The 17,128-nt window shown below is 45.4% G+C and overlaps 2 protein-coding genes across 3 annotated transcripts in view; one reads left to right on the top strand and one right to left on the bottom strand.

Moving 5' to 3' along the window:
- KDELR3 (KDEL endoplasmic reticulum protein retention receptor 3) lies at positions 1 to 10,395 on the top strand. The gene is made up of 5 exons (XM_010960303.3): positions 1 to 310; positions 4,458 to 4,558; positions 7,569 to 7,727; positions 8,416 to 8,668; positions 9,673 to 10,395. The coding sequence occupies exons 1-5, from the start codon at positions 220 to 222 to the stop codon at positions 9,711 to 9,713; spliced, it is 645 nt and encodes a 214-aa protein (XP_010958605.1). The 5' UTR covers positions 1 to 219; the 3' UTR covers positions 9,714 to 10,395.
- Positions 10,393 to 17,128, bottom strand: part of DDX17 (DEAD-box helicase 17) — a 17,943-nt gene continuing 11,207 nt past the window's right edge. Inside the window, exons 12-13 of one of the 2 annotated variants that reach the window (XM_010960305.3) lie at positions 14,285 to 14,527; positions 10,393 to 13,427 (exon numbers count right to left, since the gene is read on the bottom strand). In XM_010960305.3, the coding sequence (XP_010958607.1) occupies positions 12,922 to 13,427; positions 14,285 to 14,527 (749 nt within the window). In that variant the 3' untranslated portion in view covers positions 10,393 to 12,921. The remainder of the gene's footprint in view (positions 13,428 to 14,284; positions 14,528 to 17,128) is intronic. The other variant, XM_010960306.3, reaches the window with a different exon arrangement.

Consider the following 17,128-nt stretch of genomic DNA (forward strand, 5'->3'; position numbering starts at 1 on the left):
CGGGATCTCGGGACCTCGGGCGGCGGCGCTTCCTGGCTCCCTGGCGCGGCAGCCGTCCTGGCCACGTCACCGCCCGGCCAAGAGCGCGCTGGCGGAGCTCGGAGCTCGGAGGCACCGGCAGGGGCTCGGGACCCAGAGGCCGGGGCCGGGGACGGGGACGTGGCAGCCGCCTGGCCCACCAGAAAGTTTCCCGGGAGTTGGCTGCGCGCGGGCCGGACCATGAACGTGTTCCGAATCCTCGGCGACCTGAGCCACCTCCTGGCCATGATCTTGCTCCTGGGGAAGATTTGGAGGTCCAAGTGCTGCACGGGTGAGGGGCGCCCCGGGCGGGAGGTAGGGGACCGGGACCGGAGGGCCAGCCCCACGCCTCTGCCTCTGGCTCCTTAATTTCTGTTCTGGGTGGAGACTTCGGCTTGGCCGTGCTTGAAACTGTTTTTGTCCAGCTCCGCTTCCAAAGAAAGTTTAAAATTGTACCACATCAAAGAAAAAGGGCCCGTGGAGATTATGGAGGGAGGATGGGCTTGTGGCTCCATTGACCCCTTCCCTCCCCTGCCTGGCATTGCCACTGCTAGTTGGAAGAGGAGGGGGATAAGGAGGAAGTGACACCCCCTTTGCTGCCCAAGAGCAGCACCCCTTGGGGCCCATTGTTCTCTCTACACTCACTCAGGCCCAGGGTGGGAATCAGAGGTGGGGGGAAGGAGGTGTCCATACAGGAAGTGACCCCAAACTCTCAAGGTCTCCTCTTTTCCTCCCCTGACTGCTCGCCTCTGCCCCTTCCCAGACTTGCCCCACAGGCTGGGCCATCTTTCCTCCCCTGACTGTGCTACAGGCGTCTGTGATGTGGCAGGAGGGGGACTGGCCCTGCCCAGGTGGGCATGGGGCTGCCCTTGAGCAGAAGCCCAGGGAGGGTAGGAGAGGTCCCCCTTTTCCCCAGCAGTCTGGCTGCCCTGCTGGGGGTTGAAGGTTTCAGGATTGGACTGGTGATGGCCAAACAGACCCACTGCATTTAGAGGCTGCCTGAGCCACCTGCAGCCATCTTTGTCCACTGGTGTCCTGGAAGCTCCTGCCCTGAGCTTGTCACTGAGGTGAGGGGACACAGAGATGAACACAGGCTCCTTATGGGGGCCAAGGACGCAGTGAGTGGACCCCTGAAGGCTTCACGGAGGGAGCAGCTCTGTGCTGGGTCCTGGAAGACAGGCAGGGTGTCACCCAAGAAGGGTGTGTGGTGTCACAGAGGGCAGAGCTCACTATGTCCCAGGAATAGTGAGCAGCCCGATTTGGGGGTGATCTGGGAGGGAGATGAGTCCAGGGGGGGTGGGTGGTCATATGTGAAAGGGCTTTGTCTGTCAGGCTAAGGAGTTGGGACTAGGGAGCCATGGAAAATTTGGGAGGTGAGGGGGCTTGGAAGGGGACTCTGGAAGCTGTGTGGATTGGCTGGTAGAGGAATCCGAGAGAGCATCGTGGAGGCTGCCAGCCTGGGAGGCTCGGTAGGAGTGAGAGGTGGGTGCTGGTGTGAGAGTCATTGCTGAAGGAGGCCATTTGGGTTTGGGGTCTCCAAGGTGATAGCCACTCACGGCCCCTCAGGTTCCCACTCTAGTGAAAAGGGCCAGGAACACTGAGCAGCTCCAGTGAGGGAATCTTGCTTGGTTGGACCAGTCTCTGCACGCAGGGCCATGGGCTGGGTGAGCAGCCATGACCAGGAGGGGGCGCTGTTCCCCAACCTGCTCTGCCAGGCATCCTACTAGGCACCTGGGATATTACCAGCCAGCACAGGCAGAGATCCTGACCTGATACAACTGAATCTAGCAGTGGGAGACCGCCAACAGGCAACAGTGGTAGCAACTGAGTAAATGATGTGGTTTGTCAGAGGCGCTAAGTGCTATGGGAAAAGAAGATCAGATGGGTGGTGGGACCTGTATGTGTGTGGAGAAGGATCATCGCAGGCCTGGTTGAGAACTGAGTAGGTGAGGTGCCTGGATGCCAGCCTGTCAGCCCCGAGGAGCAGGGCCTGGTGCGAAACCCCAGTGACCTAGCCCCAAAGGCAGGAGACTGGGGCTTTATTCTTGCTCTGCCACTGACTCTGTGTGTGACCTTGGGCCTCAGTTTCCCCATCTGTCAAATGGGAGGGAGGACTTCCCCTAGTAGGTGGGTCCCATACGTGCTTGGTGGACCCCCGAGGGACTCTGGCCAGGTGCTGGTTCATAGTCTCTTTTGTGTCCTGGGGTCTCCATGCTCGGCTTGCTTTGGTGGGAATTATTCACTGCTTTCAAAAGAGTGTGAAAACCATTGTGCTCAAGATGTGAGGGCTCCCAAAGCGCTAAGGAAAATGTGAGTGAAGCCCAGGGCCCTGGCAGGCTGGGGATGGAGAGAGGGGAGGGGTGGGGGAAGGTCGTGTGAAGAGGAAGCCAAGCATCCTCCACCAGAGCCACCTCCTGGACCCTCCTATGTGGGGCTGAGGGCCTCCCTCAGTGAGGGCTCAGGGAGATGGCACAACAACAGGCATAGCCCCGAGCCGGGTCAGTACTGCCTCCCAGACTACCACCCATCCCCCTACAGGGAGCTCCTTCCTGCATAGCCAGCCCCACGCCAGACCCCCAAGGAGCACTCACGTTCCCGCTGAATCCTATTTAGTCCTCACATCAGTCCTGCTCCATTTTACAGATGAGTGTGAGGAGCAGGCTTGCCATGCTGGTAGGAAATCCAGCATGTGGACCCAGTGCTCTCCAGAATGTTAGGGCTTCAGCGGTGCTCATCCTCACTCATTACAATTGCCCCCTCCCCAAAATGCCCCGCACCAGAGGAATGGTTAGAGAAGGCACAGGTCAGGTGTACAAAGGAGCCAAACCCTGAATCCCTTCTCCGTGTCAAACTTCCCAGTCAATCCATCACATTTAGAATAAAATCTACGGGTGGGCGGGCAAAGGTGAGAGAGGCTCAAGGCTGGCTCGTGGTTTTCTGGCTTGAGCGCGGAGGGGATGGTGGTGGCATCTATGAAGACAGGAGGAGGGGGTTCCGGGCGGGGTGGTTATGTGATCAGGCAGGAATATAGGTCAGAACTCTGAGGAGAGTCCATAGCCAGAGTGTCCCCCATGTGTGCCATGGGATGGCAAAGGGACAGAAGGAGAAAAGAGGTGGCCTTCCAAGGATTAGGTGTCGAGGAGGAGACGGGCGGTCAGAGAAGGTGAGAAGCTAGCAGTGTGGACAGTCACAGAAGCCCGGGCAAGGGTGTAGTTGAGGGGTTGGGTGAGTGAGGACAGAGTTGACCTTTGGATGCAAAAACATGGACATCATGGACCATGGGGGTGATTTGGAGAAGTATCCAGACTGCTGTGGGCTTGATCAGGCAAGAGAAACGGGAGGCAGGGTATCTGCTCACTCCACCTTGGAACCACCTCCAGGATGTATCAAAAGTGGCCAAAAGTTGGCTAAGGAGCACGATGGCTAAATGCAGCTTCGATTCCTGGATGAGATCCTGGAACAGAAAAAGGACATCATTGGGAAAACGTGAAATCTGAATAAAGTCTGACTTTTAGTCAATAGGGCTATACCGATGTCAATTTCTTAGTTTTGGCAAAATGTTTTGTGATTATGCAAGGTGTTAACATTGGAGGAGGCTGGGTGAAGGGTATACAGGGACTCTCTGTACTGTCTTTACAACTCCTCTGTAAACCTGAAATTGTTTCAGAATTAAAAGTTTAGAAAGAAAGAGGCCAAAGCAGATGAAGAACTAGCATGGAAAGTATGAACGCAGTTTTGTCGACTCAGTGTGTCCACATGTGTCGTGTGTATGTGTTAGCCAACAAGATCTGGAAGGGTGCACACTGAGGCTTTGGGCTTCAGGTGATTACTGCTTTTTTAAATTTGCATCTCTGTGTATTATCTGGTTTTTTGTTTTACAGAGGAAAATAGTCATAACTTTTATAATAGAATAAAAAGCTTTTTTAATCTTTAAAAGTTGGAAAAATAAAATAGAATGCTCCCCTGGCCCTGCGCCTTCTTCCGCCTGCTCTGGTCTCCCTGGTGAATCAACATCTCATAGAGTCAGTGAGTTGTTCTCCAAAAGTTGGAGCTTTGGGTATTGTCAGTGGAATTCTGGGGGTGGAGCGAAGAGAAGCCTTGACACCCCCGCCCCCAAGCCCGACTCACACCACCCCCACACCCTCCCCAGAGCAAGAGCCGAGGTAGGCACTCGCAGGGGCCCTGGGAACTCAGTGTTCATGCCTTTATTTGGAGACTGGGTGACAGATTACATCCCAATGAGAGTAACAGACTCCAGTGATCCAATAGGAAGGAGGGTTTCCTGACCCTCAGAGGGCGGCAGTCCCCTGGACAAGGTGTCATTGTTAGATGTGACTGGACACTCTGGAGGCCATTCCAGCTCAGAATCTGGGCTTCTAGAGTATGTGTGAGCCTGGGAGGCTGTGTTCTTACTATCTCATGTCCCCATCCGGCCACAGGCATCTCTGGGAAGAGCCAGATCCTTTTCGCTCTCGTCTTCACCACCAGGTACCTGGACCTGTTCACCAACTTCATCTCCATCTACAACACAGTGATGAAGGTAAGGGGGATGGATAGCCATGGCAGGGGGCCTGCCAAGCGCCCCTAGACCATGAGAGGCTTGGGAACTTAGCTGTGGAACCAAGCAGACCTGGATTTGAATCCCAGCTTTGCTGTTAGCAGCTGTGGGACCTGGGCTTGGGCAAGACTTCTGGACTCTGTGTACCTCAGTTTCCTCCTCTGCAAAATGAAGAGAGTAGTACTTACCTCAGAGGATTTTGTTGTGAAAATTCAACAAGGTCACAAATATAAATACAGAATAGCTGCCATATATTAAACACTCAATAAAGGTTAGCTATTATAATGGTTAAAAAATAAGCAAAAAATCAAACATGGTGCCCTAGGCTTTTAGAAAACGTATTCGTCCATTTATGTGTCAAATATTTACTGAGCACGTCCTGTGAGTGAGGTACCTGAAGTAGATGTGAGGTGCCGGTGCTCGTGGCACCTACATTCTAACTGGGGAGAGGGCCAATAAAACAATCCAGGAAAACTGGTGAGGATAATGCTATGCAAATAATTAAAACTGGGTGATGTTTCCTTCAAACATACAAAAAAATTTTTTAAATTGGGTTATGTGATAGAGAATGACTAGGGGACTATTCAGGGAGTGTGACCTGGAAGGGCCTCTCTGAAGAAGTGACATGTAAGCTGAGATCTGAGTGACACAAAAAATGAAGATCAGAGGAAGAGTATTTCAAGCAGAAGGAGTAGCTGATGCAAAGGCCCCAAGGCAGGAACAAGTTCAGTATAGTCGGGGGACAGACAGAAAGCAGGCCCAGTGGAAGCTGAGAAGGTGAGGGCTGCCCGCTGGCGGTGGGGATGCCGACGGCGGGCTGGGTGAGGGCAGATGGTGCAGGTGAATGGTTTGGATTCAGTTTTGTGACAGGAAACTGTTGCTCTGAAGCTTGGTCCTGTTTTACTTCGATGTTCCAGGCCCTGGGTCAGAGCTGTGAGCTTCTGTTGGGATGAGGCATTTTCTGAGGTTTTAACCAACCATCCTAGCTCTTGAAGGCAACAAAGTTTAGTGGAAGGAGCCCAGGCAGGTTTCAGAGTTAGTAAAGTAGGATGTAATTATCTGGATGCTGGTAACAGAGACTTAAAATAAGAGTTATTTTAATAAGGTAAGGATTTATTTTTACCTCACTCATAACATAAAATCTGGAAGTGAGTAGTCCAGGGCTGGGATGGCAGCTCCTTTTAACTTTCTGCTCTGCCAGCTTTAGTGTGACTAGGACTGAAGTTTGTAACCTGTGCAGTTGCTCATAAGGGCCTCGTGCTTGGTTTAATTCTTTGCTGTTGCCATCTTGAAATTCTTAATTTTTCAACAAGAAGCCTTGACTGCAAATTATATAGCTAGTCTTCAGTGTGATATCTATTCTCTGGGTTGCCTCAAGGTCACAGAATCGTTGCTAGAGCTCCTATCATTACATCACATTCTGGGCAGGAAGGAAGAGGAAAGGGAGAAAGAGCAATAGGGTGCCTGCCAGCTTGGTAAGCTCTTTTTAAAGAGCTTTCCCCAAACTCTACCCAGTGACTTCCATATGTATGTCACTGACCATCCTTATCTGCAAAGGAAGCTAGAAAATGTAGTTTTTAGCTGGGGACATGGTCTAATGAGAGTCCTGTTTTTAAGGAAGAAAGGCTACATGGGAGGAATCCTACCTATCTTGCAAGGCTATTGTGAAGATAACATGAGATAATATATGTAATGTGCTTAGCGCCCAGAAGATATTTAACCAAAAGTGAGTTCTCCATATCAGGATGTCCCTTTCGGGATACTGGGCATCTTGTTCCTAGGATTGGTGGAATGGAGGATGCTGTTACTTATGGGTTGTTGAACTCAGTGTGAGCTTCAGTCCGAGGGCCTGAAATCACTGTCTACTTAAATCCAACACAGAAGTAGCAAACACTCTCTGCTTGGTTAATTTCTCTGCCCAGGAGTCTGACTTGGGCAGTCCTGGAAGAGACTGTGGACCCAGCCCTTGCCATGGCTGAATGAGGTTTATGATCCTCAAAGAGGCCAATTTCCACATTTGTGAAATGAAGTAATCTCCATTTCACTGATTCATTCACTCATTCCAGCATTTTGTGCTGCGCCCTGAGTTAGATTCAGAGATAGACAGACATGGACCTTCTTATGGAATCTCTTCCAGTAGGGGAGACAGACTGGTACACAGACATTTACAGAACATGTGATCACAAGCAGCAATGAGCAGTTTTGCATAGGGGTATGGTGACCCAGAGCATGTGTACCTCATTCTGGTGAGAAAAGACTTTGAGGAAATAACCTGAGTTTTGAAGCACAAACATTAGTTCTCTAGGCCATTGTGGTCCTGGACCAGCAGCAACAATTTCATATAGGAACTTACTAGAAATGCAAATTCTCAGGCCCACTCAGACCTGCTAAATCAGAAACTCTAGAGGCAGGGGAAGGGGCAGCCGCCTATATGCTTTTGATGTAATTCAAATGAGAGCCTATGGCCTAGGTTAGAGGCCAGATCATAAAATCATTCTATATTGGAGGACAGCTGCCATAGTTAGAAAAAGAGTGCTTTTCTGAAGAATCGGTGATCAACTGATTCAAGGAATGTTAGCCTATGAGGAAGAATGCTCTCAAGTCACTGATGCAGATCCAGGAAGTTGAGGTTTTAAGAGAGCCCTGGAAGACAACTGCTAAATCCCTCTACAAAGACCAATTCTGGGTTTTTGTTTTTGTTTTTGTTTTTGCCTGATGCTTCACAGTGGGAGGACGCCTGAGCACGTTTGAGTCTTCATGAGCACTATCGGCCCCAACTGGGAGCATGTATTTACTTAACAAAAAGGTTATGAGCTTCAGATTCTAAGGCCACTGACCCAAGAGAAATTGCAAACACACTTCACCTTTTCCACCTTAAGGCAGAGCACTAGCTCCTGGGTTTGTTAGGTCCCAACTCAGGGTGGATTTGAAGCCCAGCAAATAGGTTGGGAAATGACTTCATTGATTCCCATGTGTCTCTGTCCCTTTTCAGGTGGTTTTTCTCCTCTGTGCCTATGTCACAGTGTACATGATCTATGGGAAATTTCGGAAAACGTTTGACAGTGAGAATGACACATTCCGCCTGGAGTTTCTTCTGGTCCCAGTCATTGGCCTCTCCTTCCTTGAGAACTACAGTTTCACTCCCCTGGAGGTAAGGGAAGGGACCCCAGAGTACTAATTCCCAAAGGTAAACACACTCCCTAAAATTCTTATCTCCAGACCCTTGGTAACATCTGGGCTGGCTTTCTACTGCAAGCATGGCCATTACTCTTTGCATTGTTGTCATGAGTTTAGAAATTGCCAATAAGCTATAGATAGTGCTCCACTTGAAAATGGGCATATCTAAATAGCCATGTTTGTAAACAAAGCAGGCATCGCAGCACCACTTAAGGCTGAGGCCTTCTGTCCTATCAGGTGATTAGTGGATGCTAGAGCACAGTCCAGACCCAGATTTCAACTCAGTAGTCCTGGGCCATGGCCCAAGAATCTGTGGGACAACAGACATCTGAGAAGATTCTGATGCTGATGTTCATGGATTGTATTTTGAGAAACCATGGCCTCAATTAAGGCGAATTTATACAACAGAACTCTGCAACAATTAAAAATTACGCTCTATAGCAATGTTCAAGCTGTTGTGAAAAAAGTGTTGAGTCTTAAAAATGTTTATTTGCAGAGAAAGGGTGCAATGATATACTGATTAAAATGTTTTAAAATTTCAGGAACATTATTCTTTTTTGCTTCACTGTATTCTCTCTCCAATTAACATCATTTTAGTAACTGAATTCTAAAGATGGGCCCCTTCTTGATCAGCCTCCTCTGGCAATTTCTCTTTGACTCAGATCCTCTGGACTTTCTCTATCTACCTGGAATCGGTGGCTATCCTGCCTCAACTCTTCATGATCAGTAAGACTGGAGAAGCCGAGACCATTACTACTCATTACCTGTTCTTCCTTGGGCTGTACCGGGCACTCTACCTGGCTAACTGGATCAGGCGGTACCAGACTGAGAATTTCTATGACCAAATTGCAGTGGTGTCTGGGGTAGTGCAAACCATCTTCTACTGTGACTTCTTCTACTTGTATGTGACCAAAGGTAGGTGCTGGGATAACAGAGCAGTGTTGCTGCCACTGGCTCAGTTACTACAGTAAATATTTGAGGGGTTTGAAAGTGAATGGAGACAAGTCTGTGTGCTCATCATGGTGCTTATGTTCTAACACAGATGACAAAGTATCTTCAGGAAACTGAAAGTACCATGAAAAAAATAATACAGACCAATAGAGCATTTTATGTATTGTGCCCCATTTAGAGAAGACAGCTATGAGAGTGATATTTGACATAGTATTTGGGTTAGGAAAATACAGGTCAAAGACATTCCAGAGAGAATGGTTTATTTGTAAGCCCCAAGGCAGGAACCAGCTTGGAGTGATAAATGACAAAAAGGCTAAGATAGTCAAAGTCTTTAAACCTGGAGATATCAGAGGACAATCAAGGTTAGTCACCTGGGCCTCCTAAGTCAGAGTAAGGAATCCACTTTGCATTAAAAAAAAAAATTGGGGGGGGATGGTAATTAGGTTTACTTATTTAGAGGGGATACTGGGGATTGAACCCAGGACCTTGTGTATGCCAGGCAAGCACTCTACCACTTGAGCTCTACTATCCTCTCTTCACTTTCTAATCACAAACAGCAACTGGAGGGGTTATTTGAAAACCTCACCAGTTGGTTGTGTACAGTTAAAAAGCAGCCAAAGCAAGGAGATATAAGGGGGCAGTTGGAATTGTCTGGGAGTGGGTCATCAGTGGAAACAAGAGATGGACATTTGTCTTGAGAGTGGAGCTGATAGGAACTGTTGATGTACTGGATGAATCATGGAGAGGACAACTGCTAGATTTATGGTCTACCGGGGGTGGGGGTGGGGGGCGGGGGCTAGTGGTGATCAGCATCCAAGGCGTCTACAGTGAACCTGTAATGAAGTTTCCCTTTGGCTTTAACATCTGAATACTTACTGTGAATTGGGCACTAGATACTAAGATTGTGCACAAAGTTACAACAGGGACCATTCCTGACAAATTCTAATTTCAGCTTCCTTTTCTTCTAGTCCTTAAAGGAAAGAAGTTAAGTCTCCCAATGCCAATTTGAGGGCCCTCAGATGTTCTACACCTCAACAAGGACACAAACTATTTGAAGTGTTTTCTATGGTGACATACACGACCGAATGTTTAAAGAGAAAAATGCTTAGTGTGGACTTCAAAGCACTGATCATTCTATCTAGAAGACCTTTTCAGTATCTCCTTAAATTATAGAGGTAATTAAAATCTTGGACCTATTACCAAGTATGGTACCCTCACAACGCCAACTGGACCAAGAAAACCTTAGGTGCTTAACCCATGAATGGGTCAGATATTGCCCTGGGAAGGCCCTAGTGTTAAACTCATGCTAAGGAACAGCCAATCCCAGTCTCACACTATATAGGGCAAAAACCCCAAATGAAGATCACAGTCCAAATATTAGAGGAGTATTCTGTTAATTTTCACTTCCCAGGTAGATAATCAAGTTTAGGAAGTCAAGATACAAGGGTGATATCAACAGGTGTGAAATGTTATGAGGAAACAAATAACCCAGGCTTTATCTACTAGCTATTGTCTTGTTGCTTTGTGACTCAGATGTTTGCATTAAGACCAGTCAATCCCACCTCCCTTTCACATTTATAGGTGGTAAGGTGAGTCAATCCAACATCCCCAACCTTGGTCTTAAAGCAAATAAAGAGACTACCATTGGACTACAGTCAGAATTTTTTCAGCAATAAAAATCACACACCTTATTGTCAACAGTGTTTTATTTATACCTACAAAAGAAAACAAGATGGTATCAAAAGGACAATTTACAAACTAAGAATAGTTAACATAAGCTCTTATTAGCATCTTGTGCCTGAACATCACACATCCACAAATCTTTCAAGTCTTAACGCAACAGGAATGTGTTCAGAGACCAGCAAGTACGTGAATAGAGAGAGCACTGATCCCAAGCAAAAGCCACCAACCTTTTAGATGAGAGAAGTCCACGCAATGAATTGTTAGGGAGGGACTGGGGAGAAGCAGTCCCATAGCTTAATATTGACATCCTTTCCCTAAGTGAGTTTCATTCATGACTGCAATAATTAGCATCAAATGAGGATTCTTCTGCTCATGTTCTGAAGCAAAGGCAGAACCTGAGTTATGAGTGGCATAGAGGCAGAAGATTTAACTCGAGTTACACAGTAAAAACTCTACTAGATTTCAGCTGTGCTCAGGCCACAATAGCTTTTGAGTTTTGGAATATGCTGTTATTTTGACTTTATGATACACCCCTGGAGGAAGAAGGGAAGCAAGCAGCAGACCAAATACTGTTTGCTTGCCCAGAGACATTTCCTGCAAAGAGATGCTTTCAAGACCTGCAAGAGAGGATACCCCGTCGTGGCACCTTTGTGTTTAAAAAACAAAACAAAACAAAACAGAATTTTGGTATAGAAGAAAAACATCTACAATGGATTAATCAGTGCTTAGACAAACTTTTTCTGAGGGAGAGATACTTTGGTTTGAAAGCACAGAGCAGTGTTGCCATGTTTTTTTCCTGTGCCTACCATCCTCCCTCAACCTCAACTTCTCTAAGGGGAAAAAGAGAAATTACGGAAGAAAGGGGTGAGGGGAATGGTGTCATAAAGTTCTTACATGCATTTATTTCAGCTTATGCTGACAACCTACCTGTATGTTGCACATTCAACCACACTTTCAGTACCCCTCAGAAATAATCCCTTCTCTCTCCCTAAAGAATTTTAAAAGGAAAACAAAAACAAAAACCTCAAGTATTAAGATCTTACAAACTAGTAGGCACTCTCAGGCCTTAGCCAAAGAATGCAGTGGAGCCTTCCCCCTTCAACTACACTATGAATGAACAATACCAGTAACTATTAAAAATAGTCCCACACTGGATATGGACGAGGTTTCTGGGGCTGACTGATCTTCCTCTCCTGTTACAGAGAAAAGGAGAAGGAAATTCTTTTCAGGCCTATCTGCTATAGGAAGTCCCAGTAAAACAGTCGGTATTATATGAAGGAGACAATCTCACCTACCTTCAGATGGAGGAAAAGCAAAAGGACTTGGGCTTTAGTCCTCTGTAACTTTTCTTAAACACTACCTACCTGTGAAAAGCTGAGTGCAAAAGGATGCTGAGGAAAATTTGCATCCAAAAGCTGTTACAAAGCAATGCAGAGAACAGAGTATGAACAGAGGAAGAGTTCTTAATAGACCCTTAAGATTCAAGATAATGTGGCCAAAACGGCTGAGCAGCTGGCAAGGAGTTGCTTTTATTCTAGCTCTACAGATAGTAAGTTTAAAAAGAAAATTTGCCCACTGAGTATATTGTTTATAATTAAAGGTGTTTTCTTACACTGCAGGTGAATACTTAACCGGTTAATAAATTTCCAGTGAGCAACTATGTTCATTCTGCTCACAGCAGCTGTCTGGTTGGAAAATCAATTTCACAGATGGTCCCTGGTTAAATGGGGTAGAAAAATAGACAGCTTCCACCCAGATGCTGAGATGCTACATTTAACCATTGCAGTAAACATCTGGGATTTTTAATTTAAAAGATATACTTTAAAAAAACTCAGACTCAGCAATTTAATTTCTAACCTGACACTAAAATGGTTATTTTTCAGTAATTGGGAAGGGGGAAGGCAGAGTATATAGGATACAAAGCCAATTAGGAATTTTTTTTTAAACTGTCAAATGCACGTAACAAGCAATCAGCCAAAATGACAATGGTAAATAAAGCACTGTCTTAAAAACTCATCAGGCCTGAGGAACCCTGTTCCAGCTTGAGAAACATTAAAAAGCATTACAGAAAATGTGTAGGGAACTCACTCTTGTTTTTTTTTTTTCCTATTCCAGTAATGAGAGCAATTTAAAGCACAGATGCCATCTTCTGCTGAATTCAACCCTCTACCCTCCCCCACCCCCAACTCAGGACAAAAAAAATGGGCTTCCACAAAAGGGCCTAATACCTTTTAAGATGAAAAATAGCTCAAATATCCTCAACATGCAAGAAGTTGGGGGGAAAAAAATCTCTTCCAGTCAGCTATACATATATATATACTTTTACAAAATCTGTTATTACAACAGACTGGATCATTTTGGCGGGCAGAAGAAAACTGGCAGTGAATTCTAACTAAGCTGCATGAGAGACAAATCACAATGGTTGGGGGGAAAAATTTAAAAAGAAAAAGAAAAAGGGAAGAGGGAAAAAGGGAAAGATAGCGTTGCTTTAAATGTAGTAAGTCTGCACAAAAGTCACTACCACTTGAGTGGTTTCATTTACGTGAAGGAGGAGGGGGAGGAGGAGGAGGGGGGTATTGGTAGGCAGTCTGCCCCATGTAACCTATCATATTGGTAGCTCCTGGAGGCTGTGCAAACTGTTGTGACATCAGTGGCTGTGGCTGCTGCCCAGACCGGCCTATCCCACTAAACTGCTGGCTAGAGCTCTGTGAACTTCTCCCAGTTGAAGTGGTGCTACTAGCCCCGTAAGTGCCAGCGCCATATTCCTGGGCGGTATAACCACTGGTGCCATAAGCAGCTGCCCCATAGGTGCCTTGACCATAGGTATATTGGCCTGCTTGCGCTCCAAAGGCAGAATTTGGACTTCCATAGCCACTGCCGTTAGCATAACCAGCTCTATCGGTTTCACTACGATCCCGATAGCTTGCAGAGTCTCTCCGGCCACCATCTTTGACTCCTCGAAGCCTCCGGTCACACTCATCCTGATACATCAGATTGGGATTGTTGGCCGAAGAAGTGGTCCGGTATCGAGAACGACCTCCTGATGAGGACACAAGGAATTTTCAATGCCAGATATATGATTCAAACATTAACCACATGTGAAAATGCTATTAGGTATAAAAGTATTCATATTCTTTCTTAATTTAGCTAGGCCAGCTTCCAAATGAACACTTTTAAAAATCACCCATAATTTGATTCTTTAAGAGAATATATTCAAATATTCAACTTTTCACCTTCTAGGCCCTTTAATTATTTGAAAATTACCAAGAAACACACTCTAAAAAATGCAGGAAGGATCCTAAGAATGGTATAAAAAAAAAAAAAAAAGGAAAAAACAAGAAAAACAAGGGAAAAGGGGGGGGGGGCAAGCCTCTAAGTTCATACCACCACAAAGGGATCCTCCACTAGTGCATAGTGGTTCTCAAATGTTGCTTTGCAGACCTAACTACATCAGAATGATCGAGCTTTAGGATAAAAGTTCAGGTTCCTAGCTCAATTTCAAAAAAAAAAACAAAAAACAAAAAACAAAACCCTGTATTTTAAAAACCTCTAAAGGAATTCTGATGTAGAGCTTTAACATGCAGTAAATTGGGGAAAAATCCTATCAAACTGGCAGGCAAGAAACTCAGATCCTAGTGTATTTTGCAACTGTTAAACTATACCTGTCTCTACCATCATAAACGGTGTGAAATTATTGATTTCTCTATATGGAAAACTGAAAACCTAACAAACCACTAAGGTTTTGACAGGCCCCCAAATGTCATACTGTATTACTTAGTAATTTTTCATAGTTTCTTCTAAGTAACATACATAAAACCTTCACTGGATTAAAAAAATAAGGCACAATGAACACAAAAATAGATACCTTGGCAGTACCTGGAAAACTCCAGGACTTACCCTTACCCCCTCCTCCGCCGCCTCCTCTGTGGTCCACCAGCTGCATCAGTTTTGGATTGATAGCCTGATTAGCCTCTTCTAGCACTTTGATCAACTCTCTGGCCTGCTTTAGGTTCCCTGGGGTGAAGAAGGTGTAGGCAGTGCCCTTGTTGGTGCTACGGGCTGTTCGGCCAATACGGTGCACATAATCCTCTGAGCTGTTTGGATAGTCATAGTTGATCACAAACTTGACATCTTCCACATCTTCAAAGCCAACAATGAGTCAGTGTGTAGGATGATGTTGCAGGGAAAGAGAAGGTAAAGGACATGCCAACAACAGGTGGGAAGCACGAATGCAGGTGACAGCAAGAGGAGAGAAGATTAAGTTAGTAACCACTCTGAACAGGAACAAAAAAAGACTCATCCCAACAGAGTAAAAGAGGATTAATGATGCTTGGGACATGCAAAGGAAGGGGCACCTTTATCAGCTGTAAAATCCTAAGGGAATCCCATTCAACCACCCAAACTCCTGCCTCTTCTATGTTTTAAGCAATATACTGACAGGAGTTATACTAAATTCCAGTTCCATCCTTTTCAAGACTGGAATGTAGAAGGTGGTACCACCACTAAGTTACAAGGCCAAATCACTTCTACTCTGTTGGGAGAAGCCTGGCAAAATTTACCAGTAATATAATAAACTTACCTTTAAACCAGTCACAGAGCAAAATGAAAAATAAAAAACAAAACAAAAAAACTTCATATACTTTATTACTACATTTTCATGGAGACTTAAATCAAGATATTTAGATCAAAAAATTCTTTTGCTTATATTAAAAAAAACCTGATCAGAGCCAAAGTTAAGTACACATTCATTTTCCTTCAAATTATCTTTCCCCTTTCAATTACCACAAGAGCACATTACACTAAAATTTCACTGTACTACCAAGCCCAGCTCTGCCAAATGAGGTTTTTTTTCTCAACTCAAGGTTATTTCAACTCAGTCCTTGCTTCAATTATCAAAGGTTGTCTACATAACCTGGAAAATTAAATAACCAAAGAGTGTGGGAAAAACCATGAAACCTTGAGATACAAGTTTAATGTTCTGTCCACTGCTGGGAATTAGATTGAATAACCTCCTAAAGCTTAAAATATGTAAATGTTAGTGTAATGCTTTCAGCTAAATGTATATTTTTACCTACTTATACAAACAAGTTTAATATAACAAAGAATCCTAATGTTTTGTGGAAAAAAATCTGCATTTTACAAAGAATATTCAGAAAATATCCTAGATAAAACACAGATTTTTGTGATATAAATAATTAAAAAACATTCTCTGTTTGTTACCAGACCGATGCACACTCCCTCCTCCTTTGGGAAACCGCTGCAGCCGATCCCGTCTCTTTGCCTTTTATTTTTGGCGGCCTCCTTTCGAAAACTCCGCCTTCTGACACGGGACCACTGGAGCGCGGGGAGCATGCATCAAGGGTCCGTGGCAGTGAGAAGTCCCCACACACGCTCGCTCTGTGAACTGGCTTAGATGCTTCTCTGTAGCCCCATTTGGTTGCCAAGCGCCGGAGAACCTGGGTTCGGGTAAAAATTTCAGGTCCTCCAACGCCTCCCCCAAGGATAATTGGGGTGATTGTAGAAAAAAATAATTAATAAAAAATGTAAGTTACATCCAAAGGGTCAGACTGCATCTATTGCCCAGACTGGATTAATTTCAGGGGGAAGGGGAGATGATTTAAAAAAAAAAAAATTCAGCTGTTGTTAAAGGGCCTGTGAAGAAAGGGGCTTATGTCTGTTTCTTATTACAATAAAGGCTCCTCAGTCTTTACTGACCCCTAAAGTCCTGAAATCACACCAGAAAGACGAGAAGGCAGTTATCACAGGGGGCAGCGTGAGTCTCCGGCTAGGGTCGTTGATGTAACTAAGGAAAACAAAAATTTACAGGGCCAGAATAGATGAGACTGGGGAGGGAAGGGGAGGTAGGGGGTAGATGGGGAATTATGCTTCATGACCACGTCTTCAGAGCTAGGAAACAATGCTCCTTAGTTAATCCCACTGTGTACAACCATAGGCAGCAGAGCAGACTGAATTACTGCACTGGATGCATAAACATGTGCTTTCCTAGCAGAAAGCACTGGGGACTGGAGTCAACAGTTCAGATACTAATACTTGGGAATACTTCTGGAGGGGTTCAATAAGGGGCAGATATGGCGCCAGTTCTTCATACTGGAAAGGTGTCTTGTGTGTGCACACATACAGCTGGCTGAGGGCACATTAAAAGCAAGCGCAGAATCTGGTTTTCTCCAGTCAAGCCTGCCCTGACATTATTCGTGCACTGCCGCTATATTACCTTGGTGCCTTTAGAGAAGATGCTGTAGCAGGGTAAGAAATCAAAAAGTTAATGTTTTGGCCAGCTGCCTAGGGTAAGAACTTTTGTTTGACAAGCCCTATGACATGGCCTGAATCTCCAATCTCTAATCGGGAGGGGCTGAGACTAGCCAATAGGCTCATCTAGAGCTGCTTCGGGCCAATGTAGATTTGCCTCGGCCATGTACTGAGTGATCTGCAGCTGATAGCAAAGCTTCTGTTAAAAAACAAAACAAAATAAATTCAATACTTTAGTTTAACAGTGTGTAGTTTAAACCAAAAAAGGAAAAATTAAAAATATCCCATTGGAAAGGGAATAGTGGTTTCCTGAGGATGACTATTAGAAAATTATGGGAATCAAAGAACTTACCTGAAGGGAACATTTAAGAGGCCATCGCTCGACAGGAAGTGAAAAAAGGCCGGGTGACTCAGCTGAAAATTGCACCCCTGTCTATGAAGTAGAAGCCTTCACTTTCCAGGATCTTGTAGGAC

Source organism: Camelus bactrianus, chromosome 12, assembly GCF_048773025.1.
Source record: "Camelus bactrianus isolate YW-2024 breed Bactrian camel chromosome 12, ASM4877302v1, whole genome shotgun sequence".
Classification (NCBI taxonomy): Eukaryota; Metazoa; Chordata; class Mammalia; order Artiodactyla; family Camelidae; genus Camelus; species Camelus bactrianus.